This window comes from Poeciliopsis prolifica, unplaced genomic scaffold (genome assembly GCF_027474105.1).
Source record: "Poeciliopsis prolifica strain line A6 unplaced genomic scaffold, Auburn_PproV2 SCAFFOLD088, whole genome shotgun sequence".
Classification (NCBI taxonomy): domain Eukaryota; kingdom Metazoa; phylum Chordata; class Actinopteri; order Cyprinodontiformes; family Poeciliidae; genus Poeciliopsis; species Poeciliopsis prolifica.
Genome location: NW_026562463.1, coordinates 589,391 through 610,435, shown reverse-complemented (window position 1 = coordinate 610,435; position 21,045 = coordinate 589,391). Strand labels below are relative to the sequence as shown.

Here is a 21,045-nt window from a genome sequence, read left to right as displayed (position 1 = left end):
GCAAACCTTAACCATCAATCATCTTGCCAAGATACACAGCAACTTATCCTTTGCAACATCCCAGTGTAATTTAGCAGTTTTATTAGACTTCAATGGAGGCCCATAAAAATGTCCCAGAACTTTAGATGCACCTTATCTAGTTTCAGGAACATGCATATAAACTGTTATGTCGAAAAAAGAGATGTGAAAAACATCTGGTTAGTATCAGTAAATAAGTGTAAATATGTTGTGGTAGGCTGTGTGAAAAAAAAAACCCATAAAAAATCCTAGATAGTGTGAGAAGTTCCCCCCCCTTCCATTTTTTAATCAGTAAAGGGGGATTCCCGAAGGTTTTCATGTGCCTGGGTGGAGGAGAGTTTGGGGGACTGGATGGGCTTCACATTCCTGTTGGATGGCATCAGACTTCCCATCAGAGGAGCTGGAGAAATTTGGAAAACAGGCCCCCATTTTCCAAAGCTGAAATATAAGAAAAGGAATTGCTGAAATAGAGCCTAAAAGTACTCAAATTCTTATTGGTCATTTGCCATTTTCAGACAAATTATTTGCAGTTCAGGGCCGATTTCAGGTCCATCTGTCAGTTAAGAGGAAATACGGCCAATTTAGTGATATGAGTTACACTCAGTGTTTTCTAGATAGTGGATGACACAAGACAGCTGTGGCTGACCCTTAAGCCTTTATTTGCATTACTGCAAATGAGCCCTGCAGTAAAAAAAGGAAAAAAAAATCATTGATGACAGAGGGAACAATGTACAGGGCATGATGGATCCGACGTGAACTACTGCATATGGTGAGGATGGTTGCCAGACATTCCAGTGCAGTGACACACACTCACACACGGCGGGCTTCTACAGAACCATGGTCATTGTCCTTCTGCCTGCTGGGTAATGCTACTAAACAAGACAAAGCTGTTCTGAAGTGCTGTGGGAAACATTTCAATTACTCCTAAAACATCCTCTGAGTATAAAATGAGTTGGAAAATGAATGGATTTTAAAATAAATTTCTACATTAATTTTAAGGTGCTTTATTATTATTGTTGTTGTCGTTTAAAAAGTATTAATGGTATTACTCCCTTTATCTCTTTTGTATTAAACCCAGAAACCCCAGTCTCCTGGTTTTAAGACAAATGAAAAGCAAGACAAGTCTTACTTGAAAAGCAAGACAAGTCTTACTTTTACCAGTACTTCAGTATTAATAATTTATTTATTGGCACAACTAGAGAGTGCACAAACAGTTCCTGAAAGGGATAGTTGAAATTTTTACAGGATAATTTTATTAAAAATTCATTAGCCACAAATATATTTTAGCATAACTCTAGCACTTTATAGAGTGTTTATATTGATAACACTTTACTGAAGGCTGAAAAAAATTGACTTCTGCTGTAAACAGAAACTCTAGTCCGAAAAAAAAAATAAAAACAGGGTTCATTTTATGAATTTTAAAACGATGTCATGTCAACATAGGATTTTTAAATGTTAAATCTCTACCTCGTCCTGTAACACATCCATGTGTCACAGGACAGCAGGGGGCCTCACAGCCGTTTATGACCTGGGCTGGTTTTGCATAGAATCACTGCCTGAATTCTCCTTTAAACCTCAAAAACGTACAGACAACCCTTTTTGTGTGTGCCAGCCAGTTCGTAAGAAAATTCTGAGTTTTCCAATACTTTGGTGAGCACTTGAATGCACCACAGAGGATAGCAGCACGAGCAGCAGCGTCAACTGTCTCTGCTAGAGTTGTGAAGCAAAGTCCCAGTCAAAGTCAACCAGGCTGCAAGCTGAACTCCTGTGGCGATCTGGTTGATGCTGAGCGGATTTAAGAAAAAGTTCTGCTGGGTAAGTGTGTGAACCGCCACCTCGGACAACTTTTATTACTTTTCTTTACGTTGGGTCCCGAGAGCGGTCGTTTTGAGAAGTTGTTTGGCAGTAAAGTCCTCTCAGAGCTGCTGGTCAGTGGAGTTTGTCGCTTCCAAACAACGTGAGTTTGTACGTTAAAGTCAACTTTCACGCCTCTCAGTTTTAAACTGCTAGAAACAGAAAGTTTCTTGCAGAGGATGATGACGGTAGTGTATGCGGTTTGTGGGTTTTCGAGATTCCCCGCGTGAGAAGAATGACAGAAAAGCACGTGCTAAGAAGAGCTACGGTTATATGAATGTCCCTGCCAGATTATGTGCCTTTTGATTTTTGCCCAGACTTGGATGTTTTTTATATGGTGACAGCTTTCTCTCTCATCCCAACAGCAGGTGGTGTCAGTTTTGAACTTTGACAGGTGATGTCAGTGTTTACACTGGGGGCTGCCTTGGAGGAAACCGGAGAAACTAGTATTTTTTTTTTTTTGTCCTTTGTTTTGTGTGTGATGTTTCTGCGTTAAAAGCAAGAGATGAATCACTTTTAAATTGAAGACAAAGAAACGTATTCAATTTAAAAGATAATGGGCGTCACTGGCTTAACATGGGAGGTTTAGCCCTATCCTGGGACAGAAGTGCCACACAGTCTGACAACACAAATTGAGAAAACAAACAACAAGAAACAAAACATTCACACACAAAAAAACAAACAGATGAGTATAGATACAAAATGTGTATATAAATCATGTTAATAAATAAATTAAAAGATGTGCAGTGAATTTGAGATGCACAACCAATCAAGTAAGTCCTAAAGTGTTCCTAATTTTTTTATTTATTAATCATCCTTTTGCTGGTTGCAAGGAGGAGCTGTGTTTATCAGTGCCTTGCAGCAAGAAGGACCCAGGTTCATATTTTTGTGCATGGATTTTACATATTCTCCCTGTGCATGCATGGGTTTTCTCTGGGTACTTCTTAACACCACCTAAAACCATGACTGTTGGGTTACTTACTCTAAACACGCATGTAATTTACCTACCAACAAAAACCTGCTTTTGCTTTACTATTATGAACTTGGCACAGGTCAGACAGAAAGCAACTACTTACATTTTTCTCATGCAAAGTTTTTTTTAAACTTTGCATGAAACCCTTCTATTTTCTGTAATGCAGCCCCCTGACAATGGCGATTACCAGTCTGTGCTCACTGTGTCCTAAATAATTCCAGTCATAAACGGTGAACACACTGTGAAATAGATATATCATGTTTTTGTTTATGACTTTGGGGGGTGATGCCAGAAAGGAATTAGACCCCCTCTGAAGTCTCTAACAGTTATTATTGTTGTTCAGAAAGCACTGGGAAGTCTCCCTAGATGACTAGGCCTAGCAATGCCTGTTTTCCTTATACACGCGCCAGCAATGTTGCAAGTTCAGTTAATTGAAGTAATACTTGGCTAACGTAGAAAAACAAAACAGCCCGGGTTTCAGGCCTGTATTTACATGGCAAAGGGAGGTCTATGTTTCCGGTAAACACATAATTAGGTGTACGCTGTTGCAATGGCTGTGTTGAGACTGATATTTTACAGATTGACATTAGTTTGTGGTGGATTACACAGTCAGATGTTTCCATTACATATCTGACCTTGTTTGAAACAAATTAATGGCTACAATAATTGAAACATAAATCAGCATGACGCTTGGGTTCTAAAATTGAACCAACATTTTCTCGGATGTAGCATGACATAACTGAACTTGTAACTTAAGAAGTTGTTTAGGAAAAATTCTATCTGTTTGTAAAATGTATTAAAAAAATTCCTGACATATAAAAGAAACGATAACATCAGTTGACAGATTCAATGATTGAGGTCAAAGATTTGTAGGGATGATGAACCTGTAGGGACAGGGATAACTGGTTGGACTTGTTTTCAAAGTTGCTCAAAGTGCAGGAGATGATTTCGACTGCAGATACTCAATGGATGACAACATAGTCATGTGGTGTTTACAAACTGTTGAATTTGTCACTAACTGATTGTGGACTTACAGGCAAGCAGGACTGAGGCAGTGAGATGATAAATGGAGTTAAATTCAGGGCAATCCCAGATGGAAACTCTGTTGGAGGCTGATAATCTTTGTGAAAGTTCTAACAGATTCTCTAAACATGATCTGACTGAACTTGCGCTACTTTGGAAAAATGGATAGGCAAAGGTTTCACTCTCAAAATGAGCAAAGCTGTCAGGAACATTTCAATGGAATGCAATTGATGGTGCAGAATATAAAGGTATTCAACATATAAAAAAATGTCACAACCATGTATTATTTTCTTATTTCACAATTGTATATTCTACGACACAAAATTCTTGTGAAATAGATCAAAAGTTTTTGTTTCAACTAGAAAATTTTAAAATTCAAAAGTTTAAGGATCTGAATACTTTTACAGGGGGCTGTATATTCTGCTTTGCTGCCACATGCAGATTAATCACTCACCTTGTTGGGATTAAATGCTTTGGGTATTTTTTCAAATTTAACAGCATTAGGCTTAAAGTAAAACCATGTTAAACCCACAAAAATCACTGCACTTAAACTGCGACACATTATCCCAGTGTGAGTTGTGATGAATAGAAAACCGCTTTCTTTTGGTGAAAGCTGGACCCCTTTCAATTTGTGTGCTGTTTTTGTTTTGTAATTCTTTTCATTTGTGTAGCTCAATATTTCATAATGCAGGTTTGACTGTTATTATAATTTTGATTTCCTTCATTGAAATTATGCATCAAATAAAAAATGTATGTGTATCAGATTATTAATTACTTACAAGTAAATACTGTATATATGGAAAGTAATGGCTAAAAAAAACCCTGTAAGATTTTAACATTAAATGCACCAACACAACCTAACTGTTGTGTTGTTTGACACATCAGTGCAAAACGTTAGTTTGGAGCCCTTAAAATGCACCAGAGCTGAAACCCTCATGTTTTTAGTGTGCAAACATTTAGAATGACGGACTGCTATTGAATCTTTTCATAAAGGTTTTGATTTTCTGAAAGCAAAATAAGGTTGTCAAAAGCTTTGCCAAGGAATGCAACAGTGTCTTTCACTAAGGTCAGAATTTCTCATAAACAATCATAATCTCACTTATTGATTGAAATTGTCACATCATAATAAGAATTACCTAAAAACACTTTTATTGTGTCATTTAATTCTAAGAACAACAACAAAAAAACTTGAATGAAATAAAATGAACTAAAGACAGGCTTTCTGTCTCATTATTGTCTCTGACAGCAAGAAATCCATATTTTAATAGAAAAAAAAAACGTTTTGAAAGGAAACAGAAAGGAGCATGGTCAGGTGGTCACAGTAAGTTTTTCACCATATGCAAAGCATAATATGGACTCCAGTTGTATTATTCATGGTGCACATGTGTAATGTTGCCTCCCTTTTTCTGCTACTCAAGACAAACATTCACACTGAGACAAAGAGGAAGCCTTGTTTAGCTTTCTCCTAAGTGTGAGTTATCTTCCATGCACAAAGTTCACACACACATCCCATTCAAGGCTTCATTCACTGAAAAATCCAGTTTGCTTTCAGTCTCTTGTTACATACTGGGCACTTCTCTCTTTTTTGTGTAGTTTCCATTGCTGCCTCTCGTTCAGCCCTGCCCTCTAATCAAATCCATATGTCCTACAGATCCCTAGCATGAACACTCTGTTCTGTTTGCAGCAGTGCTCCCCATGAAATCAGCCTGACTTTTTGACTGACAGAGAAAGTCCTTGTTCATAATGAAATATATTTGTTTAATTATTTAACCTCCATTTAACCAGAAAACCTCCCAGAGTCCCTTGTACTAGAGTGTCTGTCTCACAATATGCAGCTTCTAACATTAACATTCTAACATTGTTTATTGTGATGATACCACAATAAACACACACACACTCTTCATACTAATCAATATTTAGAATGAAAGATAACTTCAAAAAGATGGAATTTTGATGTTTCATCATCTTCGATTTAATATGCCTTCATCATGTTGTCTAATATGAGCTCCTATAAACTGGTCAATGATTTGCTCTGTGTTGGTGCTTCATGATGTTTTATGAGCTGCTTTTGTGCTTGGTTTGAGTAACAACCTTTATGAAATGTTTATAGCAGTTGGATTAGACCAAACAATCCAACCACACGAAGGTAACCATGGAGAACAATTACAATGCACAACAAAAAGCACAACCTTGACCTCAGTGAAATATCCATGACCTTATGTGATTGAGTTATAGTATAAAAATATTCCACCAATCTTTATTTGCAGCGCTGTGAGGAAAACGAAATCACCAAATCACCTCAGGAAAATGTCTTTAAACCTTAAGAGCAGTTTGATGGGACATTGTGTATTTTTTCTTCAGTTTAAAGGCTATCAATATGAATTTCTTATTGAAGCATAACATAGCAAAGGGATTTATGCAAACAAGGAATTAGTTCAATTATTTTATGCTAGCTAGTCAAAACACACATGATTAGATTTTCAAATTAAATTAAGTATCTTAGTTAAGTAGTTGACCAATTTGTTTCTTGAACAAAAGCAATTAAAATATGTTATTCTAGACGTATATTCACCTCACTGTGTATTTTCCAAAGTAAGTCACATTTTCTTAAGAAATGTGACTCATTTAGAGTCACATGACACATATTTTCTTCACTGATCCCCGCTTTGGTAATACTGGGTCAAATCAGATTGAGATATTTTTGCATAACCATAATGTGGATCAACAAGCTTCAGAGAGAAAACTCTACCTGCATGTCTAAGTTTTCATTATGCTGAATAGTATAGTTAGTTTATTATACATAAACTGCTCAAGTCATATTAAGACAATAAATCAGAAAAATGTGTCTTTAAGAACAATAATTTTCTTTTTAGATTATAGTTTTGTATTGTTTAAAGAAATAGTTTGCAGTGCCTTTTACATTTAAGGGCACATTTCCAAGTTACCACTTTAATAGTTTGGTCAGATTAAGAGTGATATTCATATGTGGCTTTACAAAGCTGTGGGTCACTCATTTTATTTGTGTCAAAGCATTTACGGCCGTTACAGTATGTGCCATGAACTCTGAATCTCATTTGCTTGCAGTTGAGTTCAAGGAGTCTCTTCCAATTCCGCTCACACCACAAGCTGTATTTTTATTTTTTTCCCTTGCTCCGAGTTCTGCTGAACAGAAAAAGGGAATTCCTTCCTCCCCTGACCTGCCTATTACATTCCAGGAATGTTCCTGATCCTAAACTAAATCTTTGCATGAAGTATTTAGTGGAGTAATTTGGAGGATAAAAGGCATTTCAGTCAAGCTTTAATGCAACTCTCCCTGCATTTACCCTCTTCGAATGCTGATTGTGTTATGTTGACAATGGTCTGGATCTAACTATTCACGACTGTGAAATGTGAAGTTTTCATCCACAACCGCCTGTTGATAAAGCTTTACTTTCCTGTGCTGTGTGTGAGGGTGGGTCTAATCACATACCAGGCTTTGAGTCATCGTTTGGATGAGTTGGAGGGGAATAATCCCTGCTGAATGAGCATTAGAAAAAAGCCTTTCATGTGAGAGAGAAGTCCCCCTGTTGAGGGGATAAACAGTGATTTTGGCCAGGGTTTCACCTCCTGAAATACAAACTAATCAAACCAAATTACTCATTAGAATACCAGAAGGCTCCCCATTGTAAATGGACAGTATTTGAATGTCTTGGGTTAAAAAATAACATCTGGGTTTTGTCTTGCTGTCGGATTTGATTCAAGGCTTTAGTGTTTGATATTTGACTTCTTTTTATTCATCACCTCTGTGATGTGTTCTGGCACAGGCAGTCAGGCAATCAAAGGCAGTTTTGACTTCAGGATCCTTTTCAAGACACTAAACTTGATTTCTGGGGCTGCATTTTAATCATATCAGTGACTTCTGTGGAAACTTAAAATTAAGTGGTGATTGGTCACTGAGCTTGCCTCAGAAGGCCCATTCATTGTATTTTTGTGTGTGACACTCACACACTTTTGTCGTAGATTAACAAGAACACCATAATCAGAAAACTTGGCTATTTCCAAACACCTTGACTGGAGGAGATTTTAAAATCAGGTTTGGAGCGAGTCAGACAAAATTTTATGCCATCTAAGCAATACTTAGTTTTTGCCTAAAAGCTATATCAGAAGACTTAAGAGATTGTGAAATTGAAATTTGCCCCAGTACCAGTTCTTGCATCTGTTCTTTTATCTTGTATGAAATGTGGTAAGTGAAGTAGAAGTGATTGAACATTTTCTTGGTCAGTGCACTTTACTCTGTGTGACCTGGTTTCCAGTCATTGGGTGTGTTTGCACATGTCTGTCTACCGTTCTAGCCTTGGGCTGAGATTTAGCCTGGAAGAGCCATTTGATTTCCCAGACGGGGTCAGAGTTCAGCTGATAGCAGAAGCCACTTTTAAACATGTGCTAGATGTTTTTTTTAGGTTCACTATCTGGAAAGTTGAGTGGATTCATCTCAATTACTGACCAAGTTTTTTTTTTTATGGTATCATAAATAAAGATGGTCATTATCTTCTTTGATTTGGAAATAATTTTAAGCAATAATACCAATGACTTGGAGACACAAAATGTACATATGCCAAACACCAAGAGAGATGTTTCCATGTTGAAATTCTATCATGTTGTAATTTCAGAAATGTAAATATTTGCTCAGTTTGTCTCCGCAGGAGTGAAAGCTTCAGTGTACAACTTGCTTCAAATAGCTAAAATACTTCCGTAGGTTTGTCCTCTTGACCCATAATCGAGCGGGTTCATGTCATGACTTGTCACCTCCCAGCTTAAATAACATCAGGGCAGTGACAACATAAGCTCTATTGCTTGCTGTGCGTTACGTGCTCAGTGGTTTTAAATATCGTTTTCATAATATGCCTAAGGTAGGTATCAGCAAATACCAAACATGATTCCAGGTAACTTGGATTAATGATGTGTCCTTATAGGTTTTCAGGAAGACAGATTAAAAAAGAATGATTTAGGGTGCAAAACATGAGTCTTTATGTTTCAGGTAGTTATGGCTACCTGACTATCAGGTATGGTGTGTTTGCTAGCATTTAATGAATCAGGTTGTACCTGTTGGTTCTCTGAAACACGTTTAGTTTATGCTCCAGTAGTTTTCACTCTTCCTCTGTTCAACTTTTCTAAAAGGTAACTCACTAATTAGTCTTCTGTGTTATGAATCCAAAATGTTTATTGTTTTCAGTCTTTTTTCAGGTACAATAAAAGGTAAAAGTTAGACTAGTTTTTATTGAGTGAACCATGTTTCATGTTCTGACATTTTAGTTGAAATGAGGATCAAACAGGACATTGTGCAACTGTTTACCTGCATTTTCCCTGAAACCAATTAACGTTCTCAGAACTTTACTGCAGAAATGTGTCATTTGAGAATGTGTGGCTGATTTCTGATCTGTTTTTTTTCTTTTTTTTGACCTACCAAAAAAGAATTCAGTTTTTCCAATGACTGTCTCTGAATCTTAAGATATAATGAGTTATTTAGTTAAAACCAGGTATATCTTATACTGAATAAAAAGATGTTTAATTAAAATAAAAATCTTCCTCTTTTGGGTCTCCAGGAATTAAAATGAAGAACATGCAATCATATTTTTTTCTTCTTCAAAGAGCAAATTTGATTGTTTTTATTTCAATCTATTAACACTAAAAATGGCTAATTAAAAATGTTTGTCCTTCAGTAACACCTTTTCGTCAAAGAGTGTTGCTTTTATTTCAACCTGTTACTGTCACTGGTGTGTTCACTGACTGGAAAAAGAAATTTTGTTTTTGCAGTTTTGACATAATGTCAAAGTGAAATTCTGCCATTTCATTTCTGGTCACATCTTTTGTTGTGAATTTTTCTCAGATTCTACATTTGAAATCTTTGAGAAATTTTCTTGTGTTTTCAAAGTTGAGTACGAACAAAAAAACATTTATGATACAATACTTCTTAACTCCAATGAACTTTTACTCTCCATAGGAAGTTTTTTGTATCTTTAAACTGTTTATAAGATCATTGATTTTATGAATTTTTTATAATTAGGAATACTTTTTTGTCAGTTTTTTTTTTAAAAAATTTTTATTCCAGTATTCAAGAAAGGCAGAATGTAACATTTTAAAGTTTTCCTCACTGACAAAGAGAGAAAAGACCAGTACTGTAATGTATCTATTGTTTGGCACTCATTTGATTCATGGATTGTTGTTTTGTCATTGATTGCTTAAGCAGTGCTATCTTTTGGCCAAAGGTTATCTCTTTATGCGCAATTTGTTTAAGTGGATTTAAAGCTTCTATTTAACTGGAAGTAAAGATTAATTTTGAAGGTTTCATGTCACATTTATTTTTTTCTGAATGGAGTCTGTTTCAGTTCTTTGACAGACTCTTACTGTGTGATTGTAGCATGGCGCCTTGAAAAAAGTCCGCAGACATCGTCACCTTGATGTGCGTGTTTGTTTGTCTCCTTCTTTCTATCCTGCCTCATGTCTGGAGAGCCCTTCCTCTTTTGGTCAGGCCCACATTCCAGCTGTGGCCCACACATTTTTGACAGGAAACTGTGAACTGGTCATTGTAATTATAAGCTTTCAGGGTTTTGTTTTTTTTTCTCACAAAATCATTGTTGGCCACTGTGGCGGCCCCAGAACCACACAATTGGTTTTTGTGAATGCCATAGGTTAATATGGGTGTTTTAAAATGTGTTTCATTCTTACAGGTAAAATACTTTGAGACAGCTCTGGGTCACTTAATTTACAAACAGAATAAGTGAAGAAAAAGCTTTTCATGCAAACAGTGCCAATGTAGTACTTATTTGTTTTAGCACTTTGTGTTAGAAATGGTGGGTTTTGATGTGATATCTCCAAAAACAGTGTCTGTCAGTGCCCTTAACAAAGAAGAACATTTTTTTCCTTGCTTCATTTGTTCTTGAGTTAAAATTGACCAATGTGGGTCTGTCTGTAGCTGTTGCTAAGACTAATATTTAAAAATTGCGATAGCTAATATTCCATGCCAATTATTTTACTTGATCAATTAGCTTTTCTTTTTTTTTTTTACATCCATGCTTTATTTCCTTAGCATTAGAGTTTAGCCATTTTTTAAAGGCATAAAATGTGTGCACTTGCAGGCTGAAGTAAGCTGGTTTTTCTTTCCGGTCTGAGCTTCTACAGATTTGGTGACTGAGATGTTTCTTGAATTCAAATGTTTGTAATATTTTTCCCAAATTTTTGTCCTTACCTTGTTTGTTTTTACAGTAGAAGAGCTAAATAGTAGTAGGTTATGTTTGGTTTTCTAATTAAACATAAGGCTGTAATAACAGTTGCATTTCTTTGTTCTGCTTTCCCATCAGAGTCTGCAGCAGGATAACCATGCATTTGATTTAGCCAGAGTTGATGCAGAAATGTGTTCCAGTAAGCTGTGACTGTGACCGTACTATCAAGGAAATTCCTCCATCCTCCAGGGTCACCTCTGTAAGTTTTTTTTTTTTTTATCAGCTGGTTTGTGCAGCTGCAATAGCTTCTGTTTCCATAACACATGCACTGAGTACACTGTTTATATTCATGCTATCTCAGGACCTTCAAAGGTCACTGGTGTCTGACATTAGTACTTATTCCCAGGCTGGATTTTCACCATAACTGGATGATTCTCTTTCATAAAATATTTTGGCAATATGCTTTTGGAGAAATGGAGAGCATACATCTATTGGGATCAGTGTAACAATGCTGGTCAGAATTGGAGCAGAAATTGCAAAATTTAATCTGAATATTGAATAGTTTGATGATAAAGTCTGTCCTTTTCTTCAGTAAAGATGAGATTCATATCTTTATTTGAATATTTGCTAATTGATGTAAACTGGACCATCTTATTTATTCTTTCTTAGTGAAGTGTCATCAACATAATGCTTTACTTTTGTGTTAAAACTGCAGACAGATTAACAACAATTCAGATGTCTAAGGAGATGGCTACTGAGGAAAACCAAACTAAAGTTGACTCAGCGGCAGCATTCCACCATGTTTCACCTCTATCCACTGGGAGCAGACCCAGCAAAGAGGACAAATATGCAACTAATCTGCCGGAAGCAAGGCGGAGCTCTGACCATCGGTGGCTCTCAAAGCAGCGGAGCTGTCCTTCATTCCTCCTCGACAGGAAACCATCATATGACCGTGTCAAAGGGACTTTTTTGGACAAACATTGTGAAGAGTCTAAGTGCAACTCAAAAGTCATCAGTCCCAATGAAAAACTCTTCAAGGAAATTTCAACATCTAAACATGTTGAAAGAAAAACTACAATAAGTAGGAATAATTCAGAACGATCTGTGTTCCTGGACAATGCAGAAGATGATGTGAAGGAAGATGGAAACAAATCTACCAGTAGTCCATGCTCCTGTGGCATGTCCAGCTTTGAAAGAAGTATGAATTCTTGCTTATGTCACAGCCCTCAGCATAGTCCAAGTCCCGGCTCCAGTCCTGTTCAACATTGTCACCTCCGCCGTGGCAGTGTGCCTGTGTCCATGCTGGCTTTTCGTAAGGTAGTCCAAACATTTTTAATTCAATTTAATCTTAATTTGGGACTCATTCAGCATTTCAGAAAACTGCATTAGTGTGTTATATTCCTTTTGTGAATCCTTTTCCTATTAGGGTGGTCCCTCCAGTGAGCCGAGCTCTTTGGCCTCCTCTCCCTGTGATTCTCCCCAACTCTGCCTCCGCAAGCATCACAAGAACGGTCACATTGCTCTGTCCCACCTCAAAGATGGATATTCAAGTTTAGAGAGACTAAATAGAAAGCCCAGGATTGAAAAATGTTCCTTGGAGAAAATGTTCTCTCGAGGTCCATCTCTGGAAATGATACCAACAGCACTGGAAGCATCCGCAGGAGGGGCCACAATCTGCAACAGGGGGAGCAACAGCAGTGGTGAGGAAGAGGGAGACATCCTGTCAGATAGCAGAGAATTTGACAGTAAAAAACGTTCCACTGTGCTGGTGAGGCGGTACTGCAAGAATAATGAGAAGGTATTTACAGTCTTTTTTTTATGGATAAAAATAATTGAAAAATAATTCATATCCCTTAAACTTTTCTCACATCATTACAAACTTTAGTGTATTTTTTGGATTCTCTCCAAAAAGTGGTTCATAATTATGAGAGTTTTTTTTCTTCAAATGAAAAATGTCGCATGCAGTCCCGTTTTTCTCCGATACCCCTAAGGAAAATTCAGTACAACACATTGTCTTTAGAAGTCAACCAGTTAGTAGAAAGAGAGTAAGAGAGTAGAAAGATTCCCAACTATGCATGTTTTTCTTGTGGCATAAATCAAATAGTTCTGTGAATGTTTATTGGAGAACGTCAGTGAGAAAACTGCATAATGAAGACCATGAGGCTTCAGTATGCATAAAAAGCTATAAAATTTAAAGGAGCGTTTGGTTCATTCATCCACTTGTGTACATAAAGCAGATAAAAAATACAAATTCAGTTCTGTTAAAATTCTCAGAACTGAATCCAATAAAAAATCCCATGGAATCGCAGTTTGCAAAAATTTCAACAATAAGCAAAAGTTTAAGTTTGTAGATGTGTAAGGGTGGTTAAGGTATAAGTTAAATAACTTGCAGCATTAATTGCCTTGAAATGTGATCCTTTTAGGTCTTCAATCAAGCATACAAATACACACACTTAAATGGTTTTAGTGCTAGGAAATTAAAAACAACGCAATCATTTCCTTCCAACTTAAAAATTCTTGCTACTTTGTGTTGGTGTACCACATAACATCTCAATAAAATAGATTGACATTTCTGTTTGTATTCTAACAAATGCACTCAAGATAAAGCAAGTTTGATTCAGTCTCTAATTATCTGTTTGTATGTCTTTAATAGATTTTTAAGTTATTCTCAAATGCTTCCTCATTTCTTTCCATTAGGTGATCAAGTCAGTGTGTGCAGGAACCAGTGCAATTGTCAAAGAGTTGCCATCAGGTTGCATCTCAGAGGATGCCTGTGGAATTGTTATTGATTACACACTCTGGCGTCCTCGCAAAGAAGATTTGTGGCCAATCTTGACATGTGGAGAACATTTCAGAGTCTGCAGGGAGATGCTTCGTTCTGTCAGAGTGACCCCACACCTGGTAAGAGCACCAGATGGCATAGAGTCTAAGCTGGAAACATGTCACGATAACAGTAGTGGGTATTGATTAATCTTTTAGTGAAACTTTTCCAAAATTGTTTTATTCTGTGTTATTTTGTTTTATTTTAGCACTTGTTTCTATTTCGAAACCTACTGGTCTCTGATAAATTATCGAAGCTCATATAGGAAGGTTTTAGGGAATTGAATGGATGTGCAGTCCTTCTCATCTCCTGGTGAAAAGGTTTTGCCCAACGCTTTTCTATGCTCTCATAAAGCAAGATAAATTTGCAGAAAATTTCTGATTCAGGGAAGAAAAATGGTTCCCTGCTATTGCTCGCCTCTGTTTTTGTTGAAATGTTGTGCCTCTAATGCATGGAAGATGAATAATTTGTACAAGGAATACATTAATAGAGCATGCACACTAACACGCACCCGCACACGCGCACACACACTCCGAAACACACAGGCTCTTTGTTCAAGCGAGGCCCCTGCTGTGGAAAATGATTTATTCTGTTAGTTCTGCTACCCATATTACTGACAGACTGAATGACTGAGCCCTCTCTCTCTGTTTGTGTGTATGTGTAAATGGACTGAGCTGAGTTGGCATCTGTGTTAGATTTACAGCCACAGACATTGTACAGAGATGGAAGATGGAGACTCAGAACGCTAGCGGGCTATTATCAAGTTTCGAAATGAAAAGTGTTTCGTCAACATGAAAACCTCTCACAGGAGCTGTTTCACTTTGGCAACAAGCATTTGGAGGGCAGACTCCTTTTCCCCACCTTTCAGCAGAACACAATAAATGATAAGCCATGCTGTTCGGTCCTTGAGGAGGAAACATTATTCATGGATTGCCGATCAGCACCATTGCACAGGATGCCCTCCTGTTGTTTTATGTTATCTTATTCTGCCTCTTCCTGTAAAAACTCAGAGCACAAAGAAAACCAAAGCTCAAAGATAAATGAAAAACTTTGAATTATACAAGGTTGTGCTGAGGTAATAATTACACTTTCCCTGTTTTTTGTTGTAATGCAGCCCAAGAGAAAATTTGGAAAAACATTAAGAAACTGATATTATGTAATGAGCCGGTAAACTAAACAACTATTTTTATTTGGAATTAGTTGAGTACATGTACATGGTTTTGTATTTGTATTTATATTTCTATGAAATGAATATGTGGTATTCACAGGGATTGGGGATCAATAATAACTAAGCATTAATATACACAGTGGAAAGTGTCTTAGCATTACCGCAGAAGCTGGCATTGACAGTGTTCCTTACTTCCACTTTTGGGCAATATGCACACCACTCTTCAAATCGACAGCTGACAAACCTTAGATTTGGGTATTTAAGTTGTGTAAAAAAAAAACAGGCCTTATAGGGTATTTCTGCCATCAAAAATCACTTTCATTTTTGTAATGTGGCTATCCTCAAGATAGCACTTGAACTAGCGCTGGTTTAAACCTTCAGATCCAGCCCATTAAACTCCAAATATTAAATAATCATGGTCATACTTTATTCTTTTTTTTATTGCTTTGCTTGGCTAAGACTCTGTCTCCTTAACAGAGTTTTAGGAACTGCCAAGCCTATTTCCATTTTATCTTTGGAAATAGGCTTGGTAAAGTTTGGTAAATGTTTACAGGGACTTTTTCGGGTTGATTTTTTTTGTTCCTCATGTCACATCCCTCCCAAGATAACCTCTGGCATTCCCCAGGGATTGCACACACTTTGAAAAGCCCGTTCTATCACTTAAAATCCCAATAAAATCTGTTGAGACATTGTGAGACAATCAAAAAGAGGTTGGAAACTATTGCACAGCACTGTATGAATTTAAGTCTTGCATAGGCCACAACACAGCAAAGCACTGTGCAAAGCCTCCGGTGTGTGGAGGGGGCTTGCACACTCACACCATAAAAACAGAAGGTTAACAGTCGTGCATGCCACGTTGCGGTTTTCTGACTTTGCCACGCTGTTTTTATGAACCCCGTTGTGGTCGTACAAATACAGGCTGAGGAAAGTTCAGGGAACGTTGCTCTAATAATGAGTCTATTGAAAGTGGTGGAGTTGCCAGTTTTTCTCTTGTCAAAACAAACCCGAAGCTGCTTCGATAAAGGGGTCACCAGAGAAACAACTCCGAGCTGCAGCTGAACATTTGCTGAACTAGATCTTGAAGAATATTTAACAAGACTGTGCAAAAATATTTGGAAAACAAAAAGAGAAGCTATCCCTGTCCAGACAATTAAAAGTACCATTGGTGGAAACACAGCTGGAAGAAACACAATGCTTGCTCTTTATTTTGACTATTGGTAACAGATGGTGCCATAACAACCAGAGCATGCTTGTAATGACATGCAAATCTAAAAGATAGAGTTGAAGCAGCATGCATCTCTTATGTTGGAGTCTGTTTATGGTATGTGCAGGATTCACCTTGAGTTTTTGGAAGACATCTTGTTTATTGCTCAAGGTAGTAAAGTAAGTCAAATAACTCAGGATAATTTGAAGCAGGGTGTTAGCTCCACAGAGGGAGAATGGGATATTAAGAGAGAAAAAGGTGAGAGAAAAAAAAAAAAAACATTTGGAAAGAGATGTATAGGAGGAGGGTGGCTGGAGCTGCTAAAGAGAAGAAACAAAAAGACGATTAATTAAAAATACCTGATAACAGTCAACATTACCCTAAATACAGAGTTTTTCTGCTTGCAAACGGTGGCTCAAATCCATCTTGTAACCCACTGTATCATCTCCACATGTACTGCAAAGTGGTAAAAACGTGACATAATTAATTCTCTGGATTGCAAATGGCTTTTAGGTTTGTTGTCTAAATGCTACGCTTTTAACTGTAGAGTAGATTCCAATAATACTTTACTCATTCCACTTAATCTTGTGGAGCCTTTCATCAGTTTTTTTTAGGAACTCTCCGAAAAGCTCTTTATGCCATCATTTGTCCTTTAACAGAATAATTTATCCCAAAACATATAATCTGCATTTAACAGTACAATTTCAGAATAAATTGCCAGTGTTTTTTTTGTGCTTAAATGTGTACCTACATTCTGTTTGAAATGAGGCATAACTATGTGGAAGAGACATTTGACACAGGATGCAGAAGTGTTTTATTGCTCTACACTGGTTTAACAATGAAACATTCACATACGCAAACCTTGTGAAGATCTCAGTTTGAAGTTTTTTGTTTGACCATGTGGAAACTGCCAATTACAATCATGCTGAGTTCTTTTAATTAGTTCTGTAATGTAGGGGGAAGGTGTAACTAACTATCTTGCAAAAGAAAAAGACATGTATTCACCTTTTTTTTGATATCACAACCACAAGAATCAGATTCTTTCTTTTTTTTTTTTTCAGATTTCATATGGTAGAGGAAAAGTGCATAATTGTGAAGTGGAAGGATGACTATTTGTAATTTTTTTCTATTTTTCCCACATGGTTGTGTGGGAAAAATACAGAAGAATGTATCACAGATAAGAATTTCTGCAAATTCTTACTACAGGATTTAGGTAGGGTAAAACTATACATACTATCTAAATTCTGTCGGTCAGGACTTTGATTGACTTTTGAACTGAACCGTTGCAGCTGTAGCTATAAATTTAGAGTAGCTGTCATGCTAAAAGATGAGTCTCTACCTCAGACTCATATTTATTGCTACCAGGTTTTTTGTTTATCTATGTCCATCTTCCAATCAACTCTAAACAACTTCCATACCCCAGTATGAAAAATCTACACAGCATGATTCTGCTACCAAAAGTTTCTCTGTAGGGTTTCTTAGGTTTGTTCTTTCAACAGTAATCATGTTTCTGATTAAAAGTATGAGTCTAAGTCTAAGTTATTTAGTCACGTTTTGAGTAGTTGAAGAAAATGACAAAATTCAAAATGAATTCCTTGATTTCTCCAAAAAACCTTTTTATGCTTGCATGAAGTAGTTTTTGTTCTGTCCCAAAAATTTGCAAAAAGAGGGATGGAAACACATTTGCCAAATAAGTTCTGATGTAGCAAACATAACCATCCACTGGTGAGTCTTTTGCCTTTTAGAGGCACAAAACTCTGAAAAATTCAAGGTCCAATCTTCCAGCATGGAGGGAGGATTGTAGCCGAGAGTGGCTGACGAGAGAACCTCCAGGATAGGATGGGAAAGCTGGAACTCTTTATGTTGAGATTTGTGGTCTGTGTTAATTCGTAACCTTTACATCTTGTTTATTGCAGTCAGCATAGCATCAAACTCTGACAAAATTTCACCCTGTGCAGCCTGGTTGATTTGCTCCAAATCAGTAGATGGAATCACTTCTGATAAGCATTTTATTTATTTATTTATTTATTTATTTTTGGCAACATTTCCAAAGTTATCTTAAAATTTGCATGATGGATGGAAATATAGCTTGTGTCTTCTTCTTGTCACTCTTTCAGAAAAGACCAGATTTTCTGAATGAACAGGTTGTAGCAGTCTCGTCCACAGATTCAGCACAACAAATAAATACTATTCTTTCCCACCTTGTCAACTTAGGTTAACATGCATGTCTTGGTAGGTTTTCAGTTGTTGCATGCTCTCTTAGAGTGTTCGCAAGCAGTTTTTAGAATCAATGATGAATTCTTCCCTCAAGGGATGAGTTTTGCTTTCCTGTGTTTCTCAGAATTTTATGTCATTTCACTGCCAGAATGTTTCCAGTTCAAGTCTTAAGATTATCTACGATGGAAAACATATAAAAAGTCTTGTGCTGTCGGTCACGCACTACATCTCTATATTTGTAAAACATCCGACATCCTATGGGAATTTGTGGTCTCTGACAGAGCTGTGGTTGTTTTTGCACACGCCAAACATAAAGCCTGGTTAACTGAACTGTTCTTTGGTGGTTTTGCTTTCTTTAAGTTGTTTCATAGCTGTCAGCTTTTTAAATTAAGGAATTAGGTATTGCTTTTTTCCAAAGTTGTCTGTATATCTTAACAACTTTAAAAGTTTTTTTTTACTCATGCAAATTCTCAGGAATCTCTTGTACATGTTCTGCTGTTTTTTTTTTTGTATAAAAAATATTTTTATACAAATATTTTTTACTAAATATTTGTTTAAACCTACTGTTTGCTCTCCTGAATGCTGTGTTCCCCTGAACTGTTTGCTAGTTCAACATCAATTTCATATCAAGGGCATTTATATTGAATACCGTTTATGAGCTCAAATTATACCTCATGTAAACATAACTATATGTTTATTGGTAGTTAGTGTTGCAAGATAAGCCATCCAATAAATGTTCGGTTTTAAAATGCTATAATGATACCACATATTGGCATACAGTGATGTTTATTGATCGGTTTTCCAAGTGCTTGCTACAGTAAATGGACTTAATTTAATTTCTTAGGTCAACAGGCAGACAGTTGTCACTTGGATGGTTTTACTTTAACTGTATTTCCATTATGTGACATTTAAATATGAACACAACCTTCATTCAAGTTCTAGACAACTACATTTCCATCCAGACATATTGAATGGACCAGTTTGACATGCTGATATGAACACTGCAATTATATTTACATTTTCTCCTCATGAAATTTCAATTTTTGTCATTAAATTTCTCTTAGATTTTTTTGTTTATAATGTTTTACTATAGATCTTTTATCCAGTCACACCCCATGATTCAGTGTAGGTGAACCAACTGAAAACCGATCGTGACATCAGATAAAAAAAAAAAAAAGACTTGTCCGAGCATGATCAGGACAATTTTGAAAGGTGGATGTGTATGAGTAAACGTTGTAGCTATTACAAAACTGTTACTGTAAATGTCCCACTTCTTAACAAAAATATTTCACAATGCAAACAAATTGTGATGAATTTTCTCAAGTATCGCATGACACCTGTCTTTTTTACTTGGTTAAGAAATTTAAAAAATCACAATGTCAGAGTACAAATAGTTCAGACTCTGATTGTTGTGGTAAGAAGAAGCTAACGTCCGTGCTTTTTCAGTCAGCTCGACAAAAATAATATTTTTCAGCTGTCAGCACAATTAAATCTTTTTCTCTTTTAAGCCATCTCTAAAGCTCATAAAATATTTAAATTTAAAGGAGACTGTCCCTCACTTGAATGTCTTCTAATTTAACACAATAACTTTAGCCTTGTTAGCAACTTGAGGTTAGTGAGTTGTGGTATTATCCTTGTGGTATTATGAGAGGCTTCGCCTGTAAAACAAGGACTACTCTAGAGTTTCTTCCTGTGCTACTAAAATGTTTTAAACAGAAACAGTAAAGTGCTGAGCTTAAAAGGCACCTTCATGCCAAAAGCCCAAAGAAATAGCTTGGACTCCTGTGACCAGATGACAGGCAGAGTAAAATACTCAATATGGTTTTAATCTTACGTCTTGGTTTATAATTTCTTCTAAGTTAAATTTAATATCTTTAAATGTTCTTTAAAGGCAACCTAATGAGCAGTTTTTATTGTGCTGCCCACTGGAACACACACATCTCTAACCTTCTCATATGTCAAACTCATTTAGTTTTTTTTCTGAATCTGTTGTGTCTCGCCGTGTGTGTTTGTACCTCTACAGAGGAATGTGCCGAGCAGGCCACTTTCATGCCCAGCTGGGTGTTACGGCTTAGCTAGAGATTAGAGTGCGTGTACTTGTGTGTGTGCATGTGTGTGTTGTGTATTTGGGTAATTGCCTAAAGAGAAAACGGACAGGATGGTAAATAACTTGCATACCTTTGTGAGGAGTTCTGTTTTTCAGAGTGACAGGACCTCCAACAATGTGACCCCTCTGCTCTAAAAACATGTTCAGAGTTTGTCATCAGCTTTCAGTTTGTTTTGTTGGAGCAAATATGTCTGTGTGGCATTTGTTTTTATTGAAACACATTTCATCCGCTTGTTTTTGTGGAATCACAAGGTGGTGGTGGGGCGGGGGATGTCAAACCTGCACTTGTGGGTGTGTTTAGTGGGTAAAATCGAGTGGATGTGTTAGTTGTTAGCGCAAACTACATCTAGGTTACACTGTGGAAAATTGTGCTCATTGACAGCTAGCAGTGTGTCTGTGCTAAACACTGGAGGCTGTGAAAACATTTTTTTGTTTTTGTTTGTTTGATTTTGAGACCAAAC

At 36.7% G+C, this 21,045-nt stretch overlaps 1 protein-coding gene across 3 annotated transcripts in view; it reads left to right on the top strand.

The window, feature by feature from the left end:
- Positions 1–1,709: 1,709 nt before the first annotated feature.
- The window catches only part of plce1 (phospholipase C, epsilon 1), an 81,761-nt gene continuing 62,425 nt past the window's right edge, over positions 1,710–21,045 (top strand). For all 3 annotated transcript variants that reach the window (XM_055022612.1, XM_055022611.1, XM_055022613.1), the window contains exons 1-5: positions 1,710–1,833; positions 11,206–11,326; positions 11,783–12,384; positions 12,494–12,865; positions 13,765–13,968. In XM_055022612.1, the coding sequence (XP_054878587.1) occupies positions 11,803–12,384; positions 12,494–12,865; positions 13,765–13,968 (1,158 nt within the window). In that variant the 5' untranslated portion in view covers positions 1,710–1,833; positions 11,206–11,326; positions 11,783–11,802. The remainder of the gene's footprint in view (positions 1,834–11,205; positions 11,327–11,782; positions 12,385–12,493; positions 12,866–13,764; positions 13,969–21,045) is intronic.